Source organism: Chrysemys picta, chromosome 5 (assembly GCF_011386835.1).
Source record: "Chrysemys picta bellii isolate R12L10 chromosome 5, ASM1138683v2, whole genome shotgun sequence".
NCBI lineage: Eukaryota > Metazoa > Chordata > Testudines > Emydidae > Chrysemys > Chrysemys picta.
In genome coordinates, this window is record NC_088795.1 from 10,869,394 (window position 1) to 10,895,218 (window position 25,825).

At 43.0% G+C, this 25,825-nt stretch overlaps 1 protein-coding gene across 1 annotated transcript in view; it reads left to right on the forward strand.

The window, feature by feature from the left end:
• Window positions 1–25,825, forward strand: part of WRN (WRN RecQ like helicase) — a 100,212-nt gene that overhangs the window by 33,702 nt on the left and 40,685 nt on the right. Inside the window, 16 exon segments of the mRNA XM_065597447.1 lie at window positions 2,875–3,295; window positions 4,040–4,120; window positions 5,173–5,317; window positions 6,168–6,243; window positions 7,717–7,784; window positions 7,998–8,106; window positions 10,211–10,279; window positions 15,576–15,658; window positions 17,302–17,408; window positions 18,656–18,788; window positions 18,791–18,842; window positions 21,429–21,540; window positions 21,542–21,604; window positions 24,075–24,256; window positions 24,978–25,079; window positions 25,437–25,529. Of these exon segments, the coding sequence (XP_065453519.1) occupies window positions 2,875–3,295; window positions 4,040–4,120; window positions 5,173–5,317; window positions 6,168–6,243; window positions 7,717–7,784; window positions 7,998–8,106; window positions 10,211–10,279; window positions 15,576–15,658; window positions 17,302–17,408; window positions 18,656–18,788; window positions 18,791–18,842; window positions 21,429–21,540; window positions 21,542–21,604; window positions 24,075–24,256; window positions 24,978–25,079; window positions 25,437–25,529 (1,896 nt within the window).

A 25,825-nucleotide genomic window follows, 5' to 3' on the forward strand; every position in this document is an offset into this window, starting at 1 on the left:
GGGGTTTTAACGGCCAAAATGTCTGTTGACTCCCTAACCCCATTTAAATGTCAGATGTAATTCCAGGAGCACTGACTAAAAATTGATTGGGCATACTAGGTAGTTTAATTTTTTAGATGTTTTGGTGAATTATTTAATTCCACATGCATTTTTCCCATGGACCTGGCAGGATTTGGTATGTGGGAGCCCACACACCCCCAACCGGTCCATATACTTGGAAGGAGCACTGAGAACGTTTGCACTTCCACCCAGAAAGTCTTTAAATATGTCTCCTTGGCCACAGATTAGATGGTACTCCTGATGTGTCTGTAAGGGCAGTGGGCCAAGCCTGATGCTTTAGATTATTCCGAATGGCCATTAGCTGGTCATTCAGGAAATTTTGAATTTTTGAACATGCTAGATTCCACTGCAATGCCTTCCCAGCCTCAGTGATATTTAATACCATTTTTGTTAGCAACTTCTGGGTCATAGAACTAAGGGCAGAGATAACATGTAACTTACCAATTCTAGCCTGTACCTGCGTAGCTGTTTCCCAGAAATAAGGCTAGTGCCTTTTCTAATTGCCCCAATTTTTTATTATGTTTTTGGCTTTTAAAAATATTTTAAACTGCTGCTGCACTATTGGCCCCATCCTAAAGGGATCAGGTCAAGTCTTTTTTTTTTTTAAGAGGAAATAACCCAAGCCCTTTGTTGTGCTAATTTAATGGCAGCCCTTTTTGAACAATTCGGGTATGTAGAGGTGATTTGGAAACTGGATAAGGGCAATGAAAATTTAACAGTTCTTAGTGTAGTGTTAATTACAGTTTATTGATATTTTAATATATATTTTTTTGGTGTAGTATTATACCACATTTGTTGGTTGAACACCTTTATGTACTTTTGGGAGGCATTGATATTAATGGCATAAGAAGGGGTGTATTACAATAAGGTACAGGTCACATTATTAGTCACTGGAATAATTTTTATGCAGGTAAAATTTCCAGTGGCAAAACAAACTCTTTGGGTATTCGTTTAATTGTTTACTAATTGGGTGACCAAATAACAATAAGGGCCTTTTTTATTTAACACAGTGCAAATTTCAGGAACATTTGCTATAGAACCCATTAATTGCAATTACAGATTTTTGGGGTTCACTGATAGTGATATTATATACTTTTATTTTTATTGATTTATTTTTTTATTTAATTGTTTGCTTATATGGGATATTTTGAACCTTAAAAATATTTTTTTTTAAAGAATATTTAAATAAATCACTAAAGTGTGAAGGCCTTGGCCATTGGTTTTATTAAATATATGGCATTGTCTGTATTTGGATGTGTTACAGGGGTAATAGTGTAATGGAGGAGATGGCAGGGGCAATGGCAACAAGGTGCCTTTGGTACTTATAATTTAAAATTCAATTAGGGAGGGCAATACATGCTGATGGACTTATTTAAAACACAGGGCGCAGCCTGTAGAATAAACCCCAAAATCCAATCAATACCACGTTCCCAAGCATGGGTCCCAAAGTTTTTTGGGGGTGGCAAAACAATTCCCCAGAACCGCTTTGCATCTGATCTTACTGCACAGTCAATACGTTCAGATGGCATGAGCCCAACAGGGACAGACAGCCCCACGGACCGTCCTCCTCCAACACCCCAATAGAGATTTCAAAACGTCTCCTACCTCTATTGTGACGCCATGGTGTTCGAAGGGGAATGATCCGTAGCAGCTGCCGGTGCCTCTGCGGGCATTGCCATCCTGGACAAGCCCCCAGATTGTCGGAGAATAACAGTTCTCACTTTTTGTTTGGGTACAGCAAGTCAGATACTTTATTTTCTCTCTATCAATTGCATAGAGGGAGAGAGCTAAACAGGTCTCTCAACAGGTAAACAATTAAGGCAAGCATTTATACCTTTTATTACAGACAATAATGAGCAACAGCTGCATTTTGTTTATACGTAGGTCATTTTGATAGTTTGTTTTGCTCACTAATGTAGATTCTTAGTCTACATTCCATATTATTTACACATTATTTATACAAGGTCGCAACAACTTTTTACACAGTTCTTTTTTACTTGCCTCACACATTTTTTTGCTTCTACAAATCTTGCGTTATTAGGGTTACAGTTAGCCTGACTTTTGCTAACAAACTGTCATGCATTGCAATTCCCTTCCTGTCAGTTTTTTTTTTTTTGCTTCCACACTAATAATTTGCATCCGAAAGTTTCTTTACCCCGTCAACTTCTTGATTTCCAGCTGAGTCTGAGATGATCCCACAGTACACTAGCCAGGCTAAAATAGTCTTCATGATCGATTCTTACTTTGTCTTTGTGAGCTGAAAATGTTTGTTCATAGATGGGTAGGCACTTCCAAAGTTGACAGATCTTCTTAGAGTGCTGGTTCCTATGTGTATTCCGTGGTGGGTACGGGTGTGCTCCAAGTGCCTGAGACTGGAGAATTCTTGCAAGTAGTGTCCGTTGGTTCATGTCTGATCCCTGCCCTCCTCATGCTCCATACCGAGGATAAAAGGGATGGGCAGACTGACTGCCCTTCCTGTTCCTTCTCACCACTGCATGGCCTGAGTTGGAACCTCTGGTGCCTGGAGCTTATATATTTAAGCAGCGTAACTGCTTGATGAAAACTGTTTTCCCTCCAGAAGTATAGGTATTGTATATTGATTTTTGGTTGAGGAAAATTTTGTATGCATGTAAAGATTTTTTCCAGCTGGAACAATGAAGCTGCATCTATGAAGTTTTGAGGAAATAGGGGGGTTATTTTGCTATATGTTAGAATTATCATTAACGGCAAGAACTGCCTTTAAAAAACCACTGGTAAGATATATAATAACATTTATTTACAGCTTCATTTAATTCTCCTTTTTTCCCCCAATAGAGCTGTAGAAATATTAACTGGTGTATCAGAAAATATATGTGCCTTAAGAAACATGTTGCTTGGTGAACCCAACTCTCAAGCAGAGCTGGGGAGCAGCTGTGGTACAGCTCCAATGAAATCTGAAGTTGTGTCTACCATTGTTGAAGAAGAAAAGGCCGAAACACTTGAATTTCCTACAAGACTTGAAGATGATTTAAATGATGACATAGATGATGATACGTTACTGAGTGTCAGTGAAGGGGACCTGACTGGTGGGGAAATGGAACTTAGTAAGCCTGAGCAGAACGATGGAACTGCAGACAGAGGATCTAAGGAGAATACAGACAGAGACTGCTTAATGTCACTGGACATTACTGAATATGAACTTCAAATGTTGGAACTTAAGGCCAACGAAGAAATTCTAAACGCTGCCTTGCCTGAGGTAATGGATTAAAATCCATACAAATGATGAACATTACCAGGAAAAGTGATCTTATTGTTAATTTACCAAGGGATTTTAAAGAGTTGACTTCCAGAGTGACAGTTGATATGTGAGAGAGGAAGGGATATTGAATTGCTTTCCCAAAGCTGAATTTAAAGCTTTAGTCTGGTCAATATCCATGAAACTTATCGATCTCTGAGCCTCTCTTTAGCACCGCTACCACTTAGATCCTTGTTACTTCGCTACATACACGAACTCTAGATTCACTCTTTCTGCTGTGAATAATATGTTTACAATATGAATTTTAGGGGGTACCTGGCCAAATTCTGTCACTGGACATACCTCCACAGTTCCCATTGTAGTTACTGGAGATGTGCAGGTCTCTTACAGGGTACAATTTGGACTACAGAGTTCATAAATTGTAGCCCTTTTAGGGACTTCTCTTTTATGGGGCTAGATTCCTTTTAGTTTCTGTAATTGATTTTACTTTATTTTCTTTTCATTTGTGTGGTTTGTCTGTATCCAGGTTAAACGGAATCTTTAAACTTCTATGGAAATTTGCTGTGTTCTCCTAAAAATTTTTCCAAACATGTTTTACTATGGGAAGGGTCCAGACCACATTGTTTAGCGAAGCGTTATCTGCAACTAACCCTTGAATGACATATAAATAATGTGTCTAGTAGAGGAATAGAGGGGTGGTGGACTTTCAGTGAAATAAAGGCTTATTTTGAAATATTCCTTTAGGAACCATATTCCAGAGAGAATGAACAAAAGCTTGGTTGTGTCATTGAAAGTGATGAAGAACTGGAAATGGAGATGCTTAAAGTAGGTGCCATAATGTTTGTTTCCCTCATTGAGGTAGTTGCTAGTCACTTTGGTTGGGGGAAGAGAGAGGGGAAAGAGAGGGGCAGGTGTTGGAATACTCTTTATTATAGTGTGGGTTTTTTCCAGCATATTCTAAATATTTTTGACAAAAATCAGAAATCATCCTGTCATACTCATTCTCTCCCCCTCATTCTGGCCCTAATCCAGCAAAGCACTGAAGCGCAAGCTTCAAATTAAGCCTATGAACCATCCCATTGAACTACTCACATAATGAAAGTTAAACAGCGCTTTCCTGATAAGAACATAAGATTGGCCACACTGCTAAAATATTCAAGCTTTTCTTATATTACTTGTCCCATTGAATGTCACATCACATCAGGAACTGCATCCTTTCTCCATCTATTTTTCAAGTCATTAGAAACGAACAAGGCTGTTTTTCCATAAAACCTCAGTTCCCACCTCTCCCAATCAAATTCACAAAACAGAATCCCAAAGGAAGAGAGAGAATCGGAAATGAAAGCTGTTGCACAGCAGTTTAATCACACATCCTGAAAGAAGCTATTTAAAACTCAACATGATGTTTTTAAAATTTTGAAAGACAGCCTTAGAGGAAGGATTGGAGAGAATACCATGTAATTGGCAAATGAGAATAACCATTTCTTTTTCGAGTGATGTTCCCTATATGTATTCCAATCGTCGCTGAGTATGTCAGTAGAGGGGATGGAGGGCAGGTGTTGGAATACAGATAGGGTTCACATATCTTGAAGAACCTCCAGTTACAGGTAAGTAACGTCCTCTTATAAAAGGTAACATTTAGTGGGATTTAAATTAATAAAACAATAACATTTGAACCTATGTTGCCCTCTAATAATGGCAGTTTCTCACAAGATTGATCTTCTTTGTGCCTCATGCTGAAGGATCTGAGCCAAGCCATAATTAGAGTAGAATTCACGTGCCCTTGAGCAATATTGGTTCAAACAAAATGGCAGGTTTTGTTCATTATTCTTTCCCCTTCATGCAATAGGGGTTAACTTTTTACTTCCAATTTTCAGTCTATAGAAGATGTAGATAATTCTAAAGTCAGTCGAACTGACTCTACCTCCATTGAAACCAAGAGAATTGATGGCACAAAATTACACCTTTCTCCAGATGATGATGAAGATGAAGGCATTGAGGAGGAGGAAGAGGAGAGTTGGGGTAAATACTGAATTACACTATGAAGTATGAGTAAAAATTGACAATAACTCTGTACTGTGTGTAGAAGCAGACTCGGAAGGTCGCGTAAAGCCCTGTGTTTAGTTTACTGCTCATGCAGACACCAAGCAAACGTTGAAGTTCTGAAGTAGTGCTCACTGATACTAATGAGACCAAAAGATAACTTGGAGTCAAATTTTGTCCTTGGCTAAATGTAGGTGACTCCTTCTAAACTAAAACTGGAAACATATTCAGAACAAGGTAGATGGGATGGGGAATCGTTTGTCCCAAACTGATGCCCTCTGCACAGCCTGTCTTCCTCTCATCACATCCGTCTCACAGCTCCCTGAAGACTCCATCTGTGGACCCTGGCTGGTCTGTCTGCTCCTGGTGATTTTGACCCAATGGTTGGGAACTGGTTATGTGGAGACAGGGCACGTGGGGAGTGCTGACGATGTGAGTCCTGGCCTGCCCAACCCTTGCTCCCTGACATCTTCCCTTCTGCTAGGCAGTCTCCAGATTAACTACCTGACTCCACCCCAGCCATTTCCAAGGAGTTATATTTAACTGATGTGTTGCAAATAGAAATTGGCAAGAATATGCTAAGGTTATTGGTTGCTAGTATTTCATAGGATTATATAGGTTGAGAGAAGTAATCTTACCAACTTGGCATGAAGAAAGAGATTCATGGTTTTATTCCTAATAGTGTTTTGCAAATTTGCTAGATTTTCGTGTTAGAGCAGCCTGAATCCAGGACCCAGGAAATGAATAGCAACAAACTTCCTAATCTCTTTCAGTCCATGGCTTTTCACTTCTAATAAAGCTAAATATGCATGCATTGTTTTTCCTTCAGATCCTTTGTTGCCTGTACCTAGTGAAATAGAAGTCACATGCTTAAAGACATATTTTGGACATTCTAGTTTTAAACCGTAAGTGTGTTCTCAATTATCATATTATGTACGTGTGCAGTTCCTATCTTTTATTTAATTTAGAATGTTTTTCTATTGTTGCTTATGATAAGCACCAACAGTAAGCTTAGTGTTGTAGAAGACGCACAAAAAAGGCACAACCCCTGCCTTGAGGAGCTGTCAAAGTAAATCTCATAGTGAGGTACCTATATCAAAGCGCTTATAGAGTAGACATCCATGTTCTTGTCACTTATCTTAGCAGGCCCGGGTAATAAAGGTGTTACACTAAAATAACAAAGGCACTGTAGATACCTCAAAATATTTCAAACAACAAAAAAATTAAATTACTTCTTGTCACAGTAAACTTCATAATTGAGGTGGTTGGGTTTTTTTGTATTTGTCTGTTAGACACACAGTGTGGAAGAACAGAGTGTGGTAATGCACAAAGGGCAGTGATAAAAAGATAGCTCTACAAACAGTGCTAGGATACAGAGGATAGATTTCTAAGGCCTCGTAACCGACATGCAGTATTGGTTTATATACATCATATAACAAATTGCCTAGAATATTATGTAGTAATTTAACCGTCGGGATGTAGCAGCTACTTGGTAACCTAGGAGCAATAATGTGCATATTTCCGTGTTGCTGTAGTTGTGTTGGTCTCAGGATATTAGATGTGGGTGAGGTAATATCTTCTGTTGGACCAATAAAATACATTCCCTCATCCACCTTGTCTCTCCAGTAATGTGTATGACTTCTGCGCACTGCAACACATCTAAAATTTATCAGTGTTAGATCATTATATGGTCTTATTTTCAATATAAATAGGATAAAATAATTCTTAAAATGCCATATGGCTTGCAATGCTCATGGAGTAAATTTTATGAAAAATTGCTTTGGGGAAAAATCAATTTGGTAAATTCTGAGACACAATAAGGCAAATTTGGATTTTTCTCAGTTTTATTTACATTGATCCCCTATCTTTAGTTGCACACAAAAAGGACCAAAGCTGTGTTTGGCAGCAGCGTAGCATTTCTCTGCCTGTTGTGGTGAAAAAAATTGATAAACCTATTTGAAGATCAGCTTTTAATAACATACTAGGTATCTACTGCATTTGTAGTCTTTCATTAATCATAGACTATCAGGGTTGAAAGGGACCTCAGGAGGTCATCTAGTCCAACCCCCTGCTCAAAGCAGGACCAACCCCAACTAATGATTGAGGCAAATCCTGCTTGCCTTAATCTTACACGTAGGCCCAATATGACTTCAGTGGGACTTCTTGTAGGAGAAAAACAACCACCGTTTGGCTGTAAGTAGTGTGTGGGGAGAGGAAGCACACCTAGAATACTAAGGTGGTTTCAACCGTGGTTTTATTGAACTGACAGTTTTACTTAAGTTCTAATGTTACACATGTGGATGCCAGATATGTTGTATAGTAGCACAAGATACAGTTCCTGGTAGGCAAATAAAAATTAATATGTATTTAATTTCAAGGGTCCAGTGGAAAGTGATCTCTTCTGTTTTACAAGACAGAAGAGATAATCTCGTTGTCATGGCAACTGGTAAGTACACACCTTATGTTAAAAGGAACATATGTAAGCTTCTTTTATGATTGCTTTGTAGGGAACATGGTCTAAAAATTGTCTTGCATGGATTGATTGAGTGTTAGGAAGTACACTAATGGGGAAGGTGAGACGTGAAATGAGGCTTTGGGGAGGAATTAGAGTTTCAGGTATTTAATACTTCTGTTGTTAGAGGTATGTTTTCTTTTTAAGGATATGGGAAGAGCTTGTGCTTCCAGTTTCCACCCATTTACACGGGCGGTACAGGGATAGTCATCTCTCCTCTTATTTCTTTGATGGAGGACCAAGTGCTGCAGCTTGAGTAAGTCATATAACCGTAGCAGGCAGGTGCCATGTCCCTACAGAAACCCACAGATGCTGCATCTGCCATTTGTTGGTGCGAACGGCTGCATCTTTGACACTCACTCTTAGGCCCATCTTCTCTGACCCCCCTGCATACCACAGGCCAGAAAACCTCACCCAGTGATTCCCAGCCCAATAACTTCTAGTTGAGCTAGAGCAGATCTTTAAGAAGGAGACATCCAATCGTGATTGAAAGTCGTCAAGTGATGGAGGATCCAACACATTCTTCTTGCCTTCGCTCTCACCATTTCACCCGTGGGAATAAAGAGCAGCATGGCTGCACCATCTCTGTTCCCTCCTGCCCCCTGTGGCAGTCAGAACTCACCAGTGTCTTCCCCGCTAGTAAATAATTAGAGAATGTCTTGTAAATAATACATTGTTAACGTTAAAGATTAGGTTATAGTTAGTTAGTTTAAACCTAGTTCTGCTCATTTGGCAGCTTCTGGTCCCCCCCCCCTTTTTTTTTTGTTTTGGTCCAGTGAGTCTTTTTCCTCAGATGTTCCCACCTTCCTGCCCTTATGGCGGATACTAAGCCTTTGAGGTTCGAACTCTGCCCTTCTGGTCATGGGCTGATTCCCTGGACTGATGGCCACTGCAGATGCCATTTGTGCTTGAGGGGATCTCATGGGCCCTCTTGCGGTTCAGTCTTCAGCTCCTGTTTTACTTGGACCAGAAAGTCAAGGGAATCTCTCTTAAAATGGCACCTGCTAGACCAGTGCACGAGGGATACCTCAAACCCTGAGCCAGAAGTTGTTGGAAGCTGACGCTGGACAAATTCAGGCTACAGTTAAAGCACAGTTTTTTAACCAGGAGGGTAATTAACCACTGGGACAACTTACATAGGATGTGGTGGCTTCGCCATCGCTTGAAGTCTTTAAATCAAGATGCGGTGTCTTTCTAAAAGTTTTATAGGCCAGGTTTAAGAATCACTGGGTGACATTTTCTGGCCTGTTCTATAGGGGAGGTCAGACTCAATGATTACAATAGTCCGTTCTGCCTTTAAATTCTATTAATATTAATGTTGAATTTTCTGGATTTATATTGCTTGCTTTTTTATATAACTACAATACATGTGCCATTATTTTTCCTAAATTACTGAGATGTACTCTCAAGGAGAATTACGCTGGCTCAATCTCTTCTACCCTGTGCAAACTAGACATGGAAAAAGCCTTTCCCAAAGAAGGAATTTTTGTATTAAGAACTTTCTTTATATTTGCTGTTTTCTGCTGCAAACTATGGTATTATGTAGATGAGTGGCTATGATGTAGGTGAGTGGCTGGACAAACGAATTTTGCTGCCCACAAGCACCTAGGGACAAATACTGGCCAGATTATGTTTGTGTATCTAACCTGTTATCTAGACGTTTATACTGCTCCCATCAATGTAATCTGAGTGCCTGTTTATTCACCACCTGCCCACTGGCTCATTAATTTTGGACGCTGAAGAGATTTGATCTCTGCAGCCTCAGACACCCACTAATTCAGCTGTCAGTTTGGATGAGGTCCATGTTCCGGTGCTGGAACAGATGGATAATTTAAAAAGCAATAAATCACCAGGCCCAGGTGGGGTCCATCCGAGAGTTCTGAAAGACCTCAAGTATGAAGGGACTGAGCTGGTAGCAAAAATACTGAATTGCTCATTAAAAACAGCTACTTTACTGGATGGGAGCAAATTTTGTACCTATATATTTTTAAAGGATCTAGAGGTGATCCAAGGAATTATAGACCAATAAGCCTTACATCTGCATCTGGTATATTGGCTGATACAATAATTAATAGAATAGTAAAACACCTGGAAGATCATGGTATGATAGGATCTAACCAGCATGGTTTCTGCAAAGGAAAATTAAGTCTCATTAATCTGTTAGAATTCTCTGAATAGGTCTGTAAAGTAGAGCTGGTTGACATATATTTAGACTTTCAAATGGCCTTTGATAAGGTCTCTCACAAGAGGCTAGTCATGGGGTGGGAGGCAAAACACTGTCTTAGATCCTAAACTGGCTAAGAGACAAGAAACAAATCCACATGAATGAACCCTATCTTGCTTGTGCTTTCTTCATACAGAATGTCAGGCATTGCAGCTTGCTTGCTTGGATCAGCTCAGTCAAGAAATGTGATAGGGGACATCAGAGCGTAAGTTTCATTACTTTTTAATCTCTCGACTCTCAGGTCCTGCGTACAGATACCTAAATTGCTGGAAAGAATTTAAAAGAATTTCGCTAAATCAGCTAAAGTTGTGCTCATGTTAATGAGCCGTGAAATAAGTATGAAGTTTTCTTCAAGTGTTGATTTGTGGTGTGGGCCTTTTGGCCAGCAGAGTCTGTTGGGCCCTTTGCCCCCAATGGGAGGGCATGTGGGAATGTGAACACGACTCTTACTGCCTGTGGCAGGGAGTCGGAAGGCAATTGTATTTCCCCTGCTCCCTGCGCTGTTTTTTCTGTCAGACTTCACCTCTAGCTCGTACTGGTTAGGATAGATCATTACTCAGTTAGCGTTTGATAGTTTTCTCTGCTTTATTGGCTCTATTTATTAGTTTCCTTTATTGCTGGCTGTCCCTGTGGCTCTGATCACATTTTTCCAACTCATGGCTGAGGCAAAGGCTTTAAACCCGACCCCTCGTGTGATGAATTAGTGACTATTGGGGATGGACTCACAAGGTGAAGGCCCTGTCCTCAAGAGAAGCTCGGGTTGCCTATCCGTCTCTGCCAGGACTAGAGCAGCTGCCTGAAACGCCGGAAGCGCCATCTTGTGGAGTGTTCTGATGGGTAGTGCCGGATTCTGAGCAGCAGCGGCAGCTCTGCCCTAGATGTGGGTTGTTGGTCTGACCCTGTGCTGAGACACAATCCCTTAGTGCCTGGTGAGCAGGGAATTCTACCCTGTGGTCCTGCGTCTCTGGTACCAAAAGCAGGGAAGCTCATGGGAGTTGCTTCCAGTCCCCAAGACTGACCACTTCATCAACCACTTCAGCTCTGCTGAAGCCAGCTCCCTTGCTGTCATGGTAGGCCTGAGTGCTGTTCAAAGGGAGGATAGTGGTACTGGTCCTCCCCCTTGGAACCAGGGTGGGAGAATAAGAGGAGCTGTCAGCCCTGCGGCTCCCCTGACACAGAAAGTCTGAGTCTGACGGCGCTGTGTCTGCCCGTGCTGCTGCGTCAGCCTGACTGCCCCAGTGCCCATCTGGGAGCTGGCCACCCCAAGGGTGGCACTGATTTTCTCAAGGTAAAGACATTTCAGGGTTTTGGTGCTAAAGAAGCATTGTTCATCTTCAGCTGGGTGTGATGTGACCCCACAACCCTGGAATCCTCTCTAGACATGCATCAGCCGTGGGTCTGTGCTTGACATGGTGAGCCCTCCCTGTCTCAACCTCACCGGGAGTCATGCCATGACCAGGTCACCACACAGAAGGCCTGGTCTCCCGTTCTGATAAGATCCATGAACCTATGGGCTCCCAATGAGCAGGAGAACCTGGGAGAACAAGAACAATGAATCTGGCCTTCAGGATGTCTCTCCTCGAGCTGAAGGACCTTGCTCTCCAAGTCCTGGCAGACAACGCCACAGCAGCTCTGGCAAGTGCGACTCCCTGTGGCAGGGAAGGGGTTGCTCAGCGCTGGCACCCCCAGGATGGCGCACACATAGTCCAGTCAGCATATAGGAACTGTGAGAAGGTTACAGCATGCTCAGTGAGGTCATAGAATCATAGAATATCAGGGTTGGAAGGGACCTCAGGAGGTCATCTAGTCCAACCCCCTGCTCAAAGCAGGACCAATCCCCAGCTAACTCATCCCAGCCAGGGCTTTGTCAAGCCAGGCCTTAAAAACCTCTAAGGAAGGAGATTCCACCACCTCCCTAGGTAACCCATTCCAGTGCTTCACCAACCTCCTAGTGAAATAGTGTTTCCTAATATCCAACCTAAACCTCCCCCACTGCAACTTGAGACCATTACTCCTTGTTCTGTCATTTACCACCACTGAGAACAGCCGAGCTCCATCCTCTTTGGAACCCTCCTTCAGGTAGCTGAAAGCAGCTGTCAAACCCCCCCTCATTCTTCTCTTCTGCAGACTCAATAATCCCAGTTCCCTCAGCCTCTCCTCATAAATCATGTGCTCCAGCCCCTAATCATTTTTGTTGCCCTCCGCTGGACTCTTTCCAATTTTTCCACATCCTTCTTGTAGTGTGGGGCCCAAAACTGGACACAGTACTACAGATGAGATCTCACCAATGCCGAATAGAGGGGAATGATCATGTCCCTCGATCTGCTGGCAATGCTCCTATTTATACAGCCCAAAATGCCATTAGCCTTCTTGGCAACAAGGGCACACTGTTGACTCATATCCAGCTTCTCGTCCACTATAGCCCCTTTTCTGCAGAATGGCTGCCTAGCCATTCGGTCCCTAGTCTCTAGCAGTGCATGGGATTCTGCACTTGTCCTTGTTGAACCTCTGTATCCTATCCCTACCCTCCAGCGTATTTACCACTCCTCCCAGTTTAGTGTCATCTGCGAACTTGCTGAGGGTGCAGTCCATGCCATCCTCCAGATCATTAATGAAGATATTGAACAAAACTGGCCCCAGCACTGACCGTTGGGGCACTCCTCTTGATACCGGCTGCTGACTAGACATGGAGCCATTGATCACTACCCGTTGAGCCTGATGATCTAGCCAGCTTTCTATCCACCTTATAGTCCATTCATCCAGCCCATACTTCTTTAACTTGCTGGCAAGAATACTGTGGGAGACCATATCAAAAGCTTTGCTAAGGTCAAGGAATAACACATCCACTGCTTTCCCCTCATCCACAGACCCAGTTATCTCCTCATAGAAGGCAATTAGGTGAGTCAGGCATGACTTGCCCTTGGTGAATCCATGCTGACTGTTCCTGATCACTTTCCTCTCCTCTAAGTGCTTCAAAATTGATTCCTTGAGGACCTGCTCCATGATTTTTCCAGGGACTGAGGTGAGGCTGACTGGCCTGTAGTTCCCCGGATCCTCCTTCTTCCCTTTTTTAAAGATGGGCACTACATTAGCCTTTTTCCAGTCATCCGGGACCTTCCCCAATCGCCATGAGTTTTCAAAGATAATGGCCAATGTCTCTGCAATCACATCCGCCAACTCCTTTAGCACCCTTGGATGCAGTGCATCCGGCCCCATGGACTTGTGCTTGTCCAGCTTTTCTAAATAGTCCTGAACCATTTCTTTCTCCACAGAGGGCTGGTCACCTCCTCCCCATACTGTGCTGCCCAGTGCAGTAGTCTGGGAGCTGACCTTGTTTGTGAAGACAGAGGCAAAAAAAGCATTGAGTACATTACCTTTTTCCACATCCTCTGTCACTAGTTTGCCTCCCCCATTAGTAAGGGGCCCACACTTTCCCTGACCTCCTTCTTGTTGCTAACATACCTGTAGAAACCCTTCTTGTTACTCTTAACATCCCTTGCTAGCTGCAACTCTAAGTGTGATTTGGCCTTCCGGATTTCACTCCTGCATGCCTGAGCAATATTTTTATACTCCTCCCTCGTCATTTGTCCAATCTTCTACTTCTTGTAAGCTTCTTTTTTGTGTTTAAGATAGCAAGGATTTCACTGTTAAGCCAAGCTGGTCACCTCCCATATTTACTATTCTTTCTACAAATCGGGATGGTTTGTTCCTGCAACCTCAATAAGGATTCTTTAAAATACAGCCAGCTCTCCTGGACTTCTTTCCCCGTCACGTTATTCTCCCAGGGGATCCTGCCCATCAGTTCCCTGAGGGAGTCAGTCTGCTTTTCTGAAGTCCAGGGTCCGTATTCTGCTGCTCTCCTTTCTTCCTTGTGTCAGGATCCTGAACTCGACCATCTCATGGTCACTGCCTCCCAGGTTCCCATCCACTTTTGCTTCCCCTACTAATTCTTCCCTGTTTGTGAGCGGCAGGCCAAGAAGAGCTCTGCCCCTAGTTGGTTCCTCCAGCACTTGCATCAGGAAATTGTCCCCTACACTTTCCAAAAACTTCCTGGATTGTCTGTGCACTGCTGTATTGTTCTCCCAGCAGATATCGGGGTGATTGAAGTCCCCCATGAGAACCAGGGCCTGTGAGCTAGTAACTTCTGTTAGTTGCCTGAAGAAAGCCTTGTCCACTTCCTCCCCCTGGTCTACTGGTCTATAGCAGACTCCCACCACGACATCACCCTTGTTGCTCTCACTTCTAAACTTAATCCAGAGACTCTCAGGTTTTTCTGCAGTTTCATACCGGAGCTCTGAGCAGTCATACTGCTCTCTTACATACAGTCCCACTCCCCCACCTTTTCTGCCCTGCCTCTCCTTCCTGAACAGTTTATATCTATCCATGACAGTACTCCAGTCATGTGAGTTATTCCAACCAGTCTCTGTTATTCCAATCACATCATAATTCCTTGACTGTGCCAGGACTTCCAGTTCTCCCTGCTTATTTCTCAGACTTCTTGCATTTGTGTATAGGCACTTAAGATAACTTGCTGATCGTCCTGCTTTCTCAGTGTGAGGCAGGAGTCCTCCCGTCAAAGTTCAGACCCTTTGGAGAGTAATGCTGCCAGTTTCTCACCTCTGCTGAGTGGCAGAGATTTCTTCTGAGATTTTCAGAAGCTCATAACTTGACCAAACTTGGGGAGACTTTCCTGGGGATGGCAGAAGGCATATCTGACACTGGAGTGACATCATCATCCCCTGCACCAAATTTCCAGTCCCTGCTCCAAAGCATGAAGACACTTGAAGTTCAATTAAAATAGTTGTATTTTTTTTTTAACATGGGCAATTTTTTTTCTAATCTCCTTCTCAGAAGTGGTTGAACTATTTGAACTAAACCATTCCAGAAAATTCAGCCTGCGGCAGACAACTGGCCTGGGAAAATTTCAGTCTGAATGGTTAAAGTTTGGGAAAGTTATAAGCAACTAAAAACAGGGCCTAAAGTTGGAGAGTGTTAGGCAAATGTATGCATTGCTTCCTGCACAGCCTATGACTGACTTTTCCTTTGTCTGTCAATCTATTTCCCTTTCAGTGTCACTGTTCTGTTTTATTTAATATTTGAGCTTATCTTCTTTTCCCCTCTGGAGTCTTTAAATCAAGTTTGGATATCTCTTTCTACCTCTTTAACTCAGCCACAGGTTACTGAGCTGAATGCAGGAATCTGAGTGAGATTCTCTGGCCTGGGCTATGCAGGAGATCAGACTAGATGGTCATAATAGCCCCTTTTGGCCTTAAAATCTAAGAAATTCCTTTCCTCTTTCTCTTCCCGCCTTCCCTCTTTTGTTTCTATTCTCTCTGCCCTCTCGCTGCATCATTCGTTTCCTCTCATGGTCCCTGTTCACAACCTCTCTGTATTGTCCCCACCTTCATCTTATCTGATGCACTCTTTCATTTCAGTTGGATGGATTGTTAGGGATCTCTTTCATCTGCTGCATATGACAATGTATTTTCCCAATTTTGTAGGGGCCACTATAGAGTTGTGTATATAACTCCAGAGTTCTGCTCGGGGAACTTACCGCTACTTCAGGAACTCGACCAAACCATTGGTATGTTGTGATAGGTTAATTTTGGGAGTTGTGGGGAATTTACTCCTGGGGGAATTCTGCGCCACAGCACAATTGGCACAGAATTACTGTTCCTTGCAGAATTTTAGTTTTTCACGCAGAATTTGTGATTTCCATCAAAATGTTTCCAGTTGATGAAAATCACAAATTTCAGCCCCGCACATAGCAAGGCTCCCACTGTCAGCCCTGCGCATGGCGGGGCTCCCGTTGACAGCCCAAGCCTCACCAGGTGTGGGGTTGACAGCCGGAGCCCTATCCGCCCGGGGCTGACAGCCCTAGCCACACTTGCCCTGCACGGGGCTGACAGCCGGAGCAGCATTTGGCAGAATTTTAAAATATTGTGAGTAGAATTTTTTGGTGCAGAATCCCTCTAGGAGTAGCAATTGGATTACGTTGTTTTTATTCAAAGGTCCTACCAGTGATGTGTGTTAATATTTTTTTCTCTGTATTTGTTTAATATATCCTGTTTTGAGAATTTTTCAGCACTGTTTCTCAACACTAACAGCAAGTTCAGAGGCCATTATGGCAATCCCCACTGACTGGTGTCAGCAGACTCTGTTACAATAACATTAAGATAATCACTATATAGAGAGATAGATATAGCGAGGGCGCATAATGTTCATTCTGCATGAAATACCAGCTGCTAAGAACAGGGATAATAGAAGGATCAGTGTAGGCTTTTCAGAACATGCACTCAACATTCTCAGAAGTATGCATGCAGTACGAGTATTGTGGCTACTAAACTATTTTTCTTACTAAACACAGTAATGCAGCTAATGCCCCAAGTGACCATCAGGACAACTCAAAATCATTCAAACTTCAAACAATTTTTGTGATTTCCCCAATTTAGTGCCCAGTGTTGGGAGATGCAATAAGCGTCTTGAAAGCCATTGGAATCAATAGGATTTGAGTCTGCTTGGTACCTCCAGGACACGGCCCTTAAATTGCAGAGTCCTTTATATAACAGGTTGATAAAAGCAGTGGTTGCAGAGACAGAGTGATGGTTCAAACCATAATATGTGATGCATGTGTTAGTATGAAGAGTTGCTTTAGAAGTTCCTCTCCCATCAGATTTACCTATACTCACATGACCTCTTAAGAGGATTGGAGAAATCCTGGGATTCTCAGGCCTTATTTCACTGCCAAGGAAACAGAATTGTTTGATGAAGATTAGCAAACTGGCCTGACGTCTTTATTGGCACCAAAGGAGAGAGGAAACATGCCTTGCTATGTAGAAGGGGGGAGCTGATGTGACACACATCTTATGAGCAGTGGGCTTGAAGGCCAGGGACATGGTGAAGGGAAAAGTAGAGCAGAGGGGGAAGGTCTGTGAAATCTCTCGTGGCTTCGTATTAAAAGAGGTTAGTGTGAAAATGGATTTCCACTGGTCATTACGCTAGAAGCCATTTTAGAAACCCACACAAACTAATTGTACCTTTCTCTGGAATTATCAGGGCTCCCATCTGCATAGTATCCAAGGGCTGATCAGACTTCACTGTAAAGTTTAACTTCAGTAAAGGAGATTTTTATTTTCTAGAACATTTGGTATCCTTTCCTAAATCAGTGTAACATTATATAACTTTTGTGTTCATTTTTTGTGTTCCCCCTCCCCCCCCCAACCCCAGGTATCACGCTGATAGCGGTCGATGAGGCTCATTGTATTTCAGAGTGGGGCCATGACTTCAGAAATTCATTTAGGACTTTGGGTTCGTTAAAGAAAGTGCTCCCTTCGGTGAGGCTCCAGGGTATAGCTCATTTGTAAATAAGATAAAAAAGGATGTTGTAAATTATGTTTTAAAAGTAAATTTTTCTAGTAGGGTTATGATTTTTTTTCCTGACATTGCTCTTCTTTAGACATGCTTGAAGCACTGAGAAATTTGAATAAAACCAGAATGCACACCAGATATATTGTGTGCCCTGAAATACTCCTGTGCCATGTAAATTAGTGTGGCCACTTTTCAAGCCTTCATAGCGATGAAATATGCTTTCAGATATAGGTACCTACATGTTCTACTTCAGTTCAAAGGCGATGGAAGTGTGTGTGTGCATCTGATGGAAGAACTTGATTTATAATGTATTCACATTTATATTAATGCAGTGAATGGCTGTCAATATGCAGACCCTTAGTGATGTTTTTGTAACCTTTTTGGAAAAGGACACATTTTAGTCATGGGGAAAATATTGGTCTGTATGTAGGTACTGATACATGGGCTCCCACCATTCAAGCAGGATTAGTTTTTTTTCACTCAGGTGCTAGACTTAAAACATCTTATTCATTATGGCACCATACTTTCAAATTTGTGTATCCTGGAGTTCTGGTGCTTTTGAAAATTATGCCATTTATTTAGGTGATAAAACACAGACTAAGTGCCAAAATTTTTCAAAAATAGGAGCCTCAATTTAGGTGCCTAAATATGGATTCAGGAGCCTACGGGTGGGATTTTGAAAAGCACCCCACTGACTTAGAAGCACAGATCTCATTGACTTCTGGTCACATAGGCATCTTTGAAAATCCTAACCGTAGGTGACTGAAATATGGACTTAAGGGCCTAACTTTTGGCACCTATTTCTAAAGATCTTGTCCTAAGGTATCTAACTTTAGGCACCCATATTTGAAAATTTGTGTAATCCTGTTGAAGAAACTGTAATGTAAAGATAATTGTCCAAATCCAGTTTGAAAAAAATATATGTTTAAATATAGTTTCTGTTTCCCCCATGTAGACAGGTGAATGTCCATTTGCTTTTATGGAAGGATAGCTAAAATATATTTATTTGTGACAATAAAAAACTCTGGGAAGTATAATATTGTCTGTATTCTTCAGAAGCATACAATTTTCCAGGGACTTTAAGCAGATCAGGATATCTAGTCTCATCCCATTTTTTCCTTAACTTTGAATCACAATAATAAAAAAAAAAAAGCAAGAATGACGTGTCTCAGTTTTTGTTTTTTCCTTCATTTCTCTCTGCTTTTCATTTCAGGTTCCTATTGTTGCTTTAACTGCGACAGCGAGCCCTTCAGTTAGAGAAGACATAGTGCGCTGTCTAACCCTAAAGAATCCTCAGGTCACATGTACTAGTTTTGACCGACCTAACCTATACTTAGAAGTTGGACGAAAACTGGACGTATCTTTCAGGATTTAAAACAGTTCCTTATTAAAAAGGAAAGGTGAGACTTTACTAGCTTGCTTGTTCTGTCACCTGCTGCTGTTGTATCTCAGATATTATCAAAGGTGTGCCAGACTGGGGGTCAAAACCAAGAATAACAAAGTGGACTTGGACTGGACTGGGACCAGGAGACTAGGTTCTCTTCCTGGCTCTGCTGCTGAACTGCTGTGTGATCTTGGGCAAATCATTTCATGTCTCTGCCTTTCTTCCTCCCACCATTTGTGTCGTCTATTTAATAAGTTCTACAGGGCATGGATAGTCTCTTGCTGTGTTTGTACAGTGCCCAGCGTACAGGGGCACTAATCTTGGCATTAGTGCAATGCAAATGCTAATATTTAGCTGTATAGTGGATTACCTTCTAAACCATATTATGTGGGGAAAAAAAGACTAGGATTATGCTCAAATTCAGAGTGACGATTTTGATTTCTAGCATTGCGTTTTCATTTGCCTGGCTGGAAATGAAAAATTCCAAATGTGTTCCTTACAGGTAGGCTGGCACGGACAGTCTCTTCTTTTTTTTTTTTTTTTATTGACTTACAGATACACAAACACCAAAATGAAAGCATGATACGTATGTAGGGTGGGCAGGAGAAGGTTGGGTTTCAATGGCAGTCTCTGTAGTGCTGATGGGTCACTACTGTTGTGTTGTGATTCCATTCATATGGGCAACATATAGCTATTTGTGTCTGCTATTTCTGTTTGTTTATTGTATTTTATTTTCAGGGGAGGGTTTGGTTTGTTCACAAAAAAATGAGAGCTGTTGATATGAGCAGATGTAGGTGAAGGGTGGCAGGCTGAGTGGATTGGAATGAGAATGTGTGCAGTGGGGGGAAAGAGAAGGGTGCCAAGCTGGGCTGGTTGGAGCGAGGGGTTGTGTGTATAGCTGGGGGTTGTGGGCAGGCGGGAGGGTGCCAGGCTGGGCGGGTTGGAGCGAGGGGTTGTGTGTATAGCTGGGGGTTGCAGGCAGGCAGGAGGGTGCCAGGCTGGGCGGGTTGGAGCGAGGGGTTGTGTGTATAACTGGGGGTTGCAGGCGGGAGGGTGCCAGGCTGGGCGGGTTGGAGCGAGGGGTTGTGTGTATAGCTGGGGGTTGTGGGCAGCGGGAGGGTGCCAGGCTGGGCGGGTTGGAGCGAGGGGTTGTGTGTATAGCTGAGGGTTGCGGGCAGGCGGGAGGGTGCCAGGCTGGGCGGGTTGGAGCGAGGGGTTGTGTGTATAACTTGGGGTTGCGGGCGGGCAGGAGGGTACCAGGCTGGGCGGGTTGGAGCGAGGGGTTGTGTGTATAACTGGGGGTTGCGGGCGGGCAGGAGGGTACCAGGCTGGGCGGGTTGGAGCGAGGAGATGTATGTGTAGAAGGGGATTGGGGGCGGGGAGCGTGCCTGGTGAAAAGAAGGGGAGTGAATTGAGGGAGGTGGGCCATAGGCTGCCTGCCAGGGAGAAAAGATTTCACAAGTTTTTGTCTCTTTTTAAAATGCTTGGCACCCTCAATCACAGCAAGTGTATCTGAAAATAGTACTAGGTTACAGAGTGGTAGCCGTGTTAGTCTGTATCAGCAAAAAGAACGAGAGTACTTGTGGCACCTTAGAGACTAACCAATTTATTTGGGCATAAACTTTTGTGGGCTAAAACCCACTTCCTCAGATAGATAGAGTGGAAGATACAGTAGGGTATAAGTACACAGCATGTGAAAAGATGGGAGTAGCACTGATCCTCCCCCGCCCCCCCCCCCCACTTGGTAAGGCAACGCCCATCTTTTCATATGCTGTGTATTTATACCCTACTGTATTTTCCACTCCATGCATCCGATGAAGTGGGTTTTAGTCCACAAAAGCCTATGCCCAAATAAATTGGTTAGTCTCTAAGGTGCCACAAGGACTCCTCATTGTTTTTGCTGAAATTAGTACTGTGATTCACACAAGAAGTGCACTAGACAGAACATCACCCAGGAGAGTTATAATGTGGCAACAATATATGATGTTGGTAAATGTTTAGAATCTTTCAGGTAACAAATACTATAGAAATGGAAGAGATTTTATCTTTTCTGAACCTCTTTGTGTCTGACAAGATTCTTAACCTGGCCAAGAATCCAGGAAAATAATAATAAAATATATTATATTGAGATATACCTATCTCATAGAACTGGAAGGGACCTCGAAAGGTCATCGAGTCCAGCCCCCTGCCTTCACTAGCAGGACTAAGTACTGATTTTTGCTCCAGATCCCTAAGTGGCCCCCTGAAGGATTGAACTCTCAACCCTGGGTTTAGTAGGCCAATGCTCAAACCACTGAGCTATCCCCCCCCCCCCCGGAAGAGATCCTTAGCGGGTGTTAATTGTCATAGCTGCATAGAAGGCTATGGAATGGTGACGGTTTAAATCAGCTAGATATCTGCCCCCTAGAGAGAACATATTAAAATAGATGAGAAGAATAATGCAGATTTTGAAGCTGCTAGTGCCCAGGATAATGAAGACTTGCTGCAAAATCTACAGCCTGGCAGCCCTTAGTCTGTTGAGTCAGATGTTGAACGTGTGGTTCACAAGTGGCCTCCTTATCATTTACAGCATGTTTATTTATTGTATTACTATTTTCCTTAGCTCTGCATATGAGTTTGAAGGACCCACTATCGTTTATTGCCCTTCAAGGAAGATCACTGAACAAGTAGCTGCTGAGCTGGTGAAATTAAACTTGTCCTGTGGCACATACCGATGCTGGCATGGGAATCAAAGCAAGGAAAGACGTTCATCACAGGTTCATGAGAGATGAAATTCAGGTATAAATTCGTACTACAGGATGATGTTCTGTAGGAAATGGGTTAGTTATTCCTTTGACATGTACAGAGTGAGAGAATTTTGAAATATCAGTCTCTTTTTTTCAAATTTACTTTGTACCTTTATTATGGGCAAGAAACTATCCTTTGGCTTCCACAGTCTGTCTACAGTGACATAATTTCTGACCTTTGTGTTAACCTCGTTTACTTTATAAAGATCTTAAACATACACTTCGTCCTCAAATACTTCAGTCTGTCCTGGCTGTACAGCCGTAACAGCGACATCATCAGCCCATCTGAACTAACTTCTCTTTTTTCCCCAAAAGTACAGTTATTACTACCATTGATCCTATCTAAGAGACTGTCAAACAATGTGGGGAGGAGGGTGTTTTCCTTCTAAAAACTGTCCACAGCTAAATGGAAAGGGAACAAGAGATGTTAACATGAAAACCTTATTTAATACTTTATATTTCAAATGCTTTAACTGTTTTTCCTTTTCTGTCTCTTTTTAATAAAAGGTTTAAAAGATTTTTTTAATAGTTTATTTGCCATGGTGCCAAGCACGCTGAGGTCTCTGCATTCCAAGCCGTGGACCTTGTTTAACACTGTTTAATGTTCGACAGTAACTGGTTTATGTTAACACCCTTAGTCCATATATCACATCTAAATTAGTACAACAGTGATCAGAAATCTGTGATAAACAATCAACTGCAAGTTTGCTTTCACTATGCTTACCAAATCGCTGCTGTATCACACGTGCACAAGAAACAATTATAGCTTGCTGCTTTTAAAGATTGACTTTTAGTATTTCAACCTCTTTGCCCTGATGAGTCTCTCTTTCGCTCTTAGAGGAAAATATAAAGTTGCAGGTCATTTTTATTACGTCTCTTATCTGAAAGAGCTGTGCAAACATGTATTTGTTACTCCTGGGGAATTGTGTGCCACTGCACGTGCGCAGAATTCATGTCCCCCACAGAAAAATGACTTTCTGACAGGGAAGCAAAGGGAAGCTGCAAGAGCAGTCACGCACCACTCCCTAGCAGTGCAGGTACACTGTTTCAGGCACCCGGAGCAGCCGGCGGAGAGGTAAATCACTGCGGGGTTGGGGACACCCCAGCCAGTGGCTCCTACCCTGAGCCGAGATCAGCTGCTAGACCTGGCTGGGCTGGAGGCAGGAGAGGACGGGACTTCCTCTTCCCCTGCAAGGAGTGGCTGGGGCTGTGTCAGACCCACCCCCAGAAACCTCCCTCAGCTTCAGGAAGCTCCGCATCCTCCCTTGCTTCCTCCCACCATCGCTCCTCAGATGTGGGGGGAGGGGTCACTGCATGGGGAGCTGCTCCCCCATACACCCAACCCCCATGCATCCAAACTTCTCATACCCGGACACCCCTGCCAAGCCTCCCCCAGTCCATCCAGAACCACCCTAGTCCTCCAAACCTAAACCTCACTCCCATTGAACCTCAAACCCTGCATCTGGAGCCCCCACCCCTGCACCCCGACCACCCCAACTGAGCTCCCTGCACTCAAACTCCCACACTACTGACTGCCAACTAGCTGCACCCAGACGCCCACCCCACCAAGCCCCCCTCCCCCAGTACCCAGATCCCTCCATTGAGACCCCAAGACCTCTCCGCTGAGCCCCAACCACCTTCACCTGGAAGCCCCGGCAGAGTCCCATTGCCCCTGTACCTGGAAACCCCCCAATGAGCCTGTGTGCATCCAGATCCCCCCACACCTAAACCCCCCAATGAGCTGCCTGCACCCAGATTGTCCCATACAAATCCTCTCACCCCACACCTGGATCCCTCCACACTGAGCCCCTCCACACTTGGATCCTGCCTGGTTGAGCTGCCTGCCCCGTACCTGGCACAGAGGGGCAGGGCCCCAGGGTGTTTCTGGGGCAGGCCTAGGCCTTGTGCTGTGTTGGAGTCGGATGTAGCCTCACCGCTGAGTCCGTGTCCCCGGTGGGGAAGGAATAGGGAGGCTGTAGGGTGATCTCCCACCTTCGTGCAGCCAGTGGCCTGTGCTCCCCACTGCCATGCTGGAGCCTCTGCATTTATTTATTGACAAAACTTGCAGAAGTGTGTGCAGACTTTTTAATTTTTTGGCACAGAATGCCCTCGGGAGTAAAAATGTGTATATGTGTATTCTATATGGATAATCTCAATCACCAAAAGTTACAGTGACTTGTTCTATTGGTGGTTGAACCCAGTGTTCCTAACTTCTCATCCCCTGCTCTAAGCATTCTAAGTCTGCTGACTCATTATGACTGTGATTAATGATGTGCTTATGCTGCGACCCATACATGACTCCTTACTGACAGCAGTATAGAAGCTGAGTGTGATTTTGAAGCTACTAAACTTTAGGCTGAATTTGAATCCGTGGCACAAAAGTCATTACACACTGTGTTGGCATTAGTAGAGGTTTAGACATATTTTTACAGCTAAACATGTATGTTATGATTATTTCCCAGTGCATTGTGGCTACGGTGGCCTTTGGAATGGGTATCAATAAAGCAGACATCCGGAGAGTTATTCATTATGGTGCCCCTAAGGAAATGGAATCCTACTACCAAGAAATTGGAAGGGCTGGCCGTGATGGGCTTCCTGCTTCTTGTTACGTATTTTGGACTGCAGCTGATATGACTTTTAACAGGTATAGTATTGGAAACAGCCTGGGGTCATAGGAAACTTGTTCATTCTGTAGCCAGAATTTATTATCATGAATGAGCAGGAGGGGGCGGGTTTAAAATGTTTGCCGGTAGCGAAGATACGCTGTTGTTTTGCTATATGATGCCTTCACTTAATATATGTGAAAACATTTGTTATGCAATGATATCCTCCAGGAACACAGTATGCGTCCAGCAGTCCTCTGCTTCGTCCCACCCCACTTCCCTGAGAGGGTCCATGATGTGAAGGAAGGTAGCGGTTAGAATGCTAAGTACAGGGCCTGTTGTTATTTTTGGAAAACATATACTTAAAAGCAACATGAATTCAGTCTTTCCCTAAAACTGACCTGTTCAGGCTTGGACTTCTAGATAGTTAGTGCACCATCCTTGCAATCCCTTAGTCTAGTTCCCACTGATGGTATGTCAGTGTTTCTCTTACAAAGACACCCACAGAAAGGAAGATGATAGAAAGGTCTCTCTCATGTCCATCTCCATCTGCCTCCCCCTTCCCCTTGCAGGGATCTTGAAGGTTTAGTGTGTTGTGCTGTAGGGAAAGACTTTTTGTGGAGCACTGTCCAACTACAGATTGAGAACCACTGCTGTGTGTGAAATAGGTTGAATGTGGTAGGTACTGTGCTGTCACTATTAGTTCAAAGAGAAACTTGTGGACAAGTGTTTAAGCTTATTTGTTTTTTGTTTTAACGGCAGATATCTTTTAAATGAGATACGTAATGAAGGATTCCGACTATACAAATTAAAGATGGCGGCAAAGATAGAGAAGTACCTTAACTCAAACAGCTGCAGGAGAAAGTGAGTATTATATTTTACTGCACATTTTCTGTAAGTCCACAGTACGCAATTCGTATTGGCCATTGCCGTTCAGTCACAGCTGAAGATGTAGCTACATAACTTAAATGCTTTGCAAAAATGCAATTTTATTTTAAAAAGTGATATTTACCATCTTTTGCATAATTAAATACCAGCATGAGAACTTCTGATTTACTTTTTAAAAACAAACGTCCTTGTCTCTGGTGAAATCAAGTGCAAATAATTGGCTCCCAGGTGAATCAATTAATGATGATGATTTCAACTCATTGTTTTTTTTGCAATGAATTTAACGTGTAAATTCTTGTTCTTTTATTTAATTCTCAATGTTCCCGTGGGTAGAATCATCTTGTCTCATTTTGAAGACAAACAACTCCGGAAGGCCTCCTCTGGCATCATGGGAACAGAAAAATGCTGTGATAATTGCCGGTCCAGGTAAATGTTCCTCCCTAAAGACTACAGTGTTTAGACTATCTATCTTCCCTATAACATACAAGACAAATGAAAATAAGTACATCAGTAATTTCTCCTAATAAAATATTCTGGTTTTTTTGTGCACTTATGTTTGTGAGTATTCTGATCAATACAAAAAGCCTCCTGAAATTTGCTTTTGTGTTTGAACAGCAGGGTCTGTAGTTATAGGCTTATCATCTCGGTACTGGAGTGTGACAGGAGGCAATGCATATGCACCACACCAAATCCTAGATTGTAGTAAAGCCTGTAACAAAAGA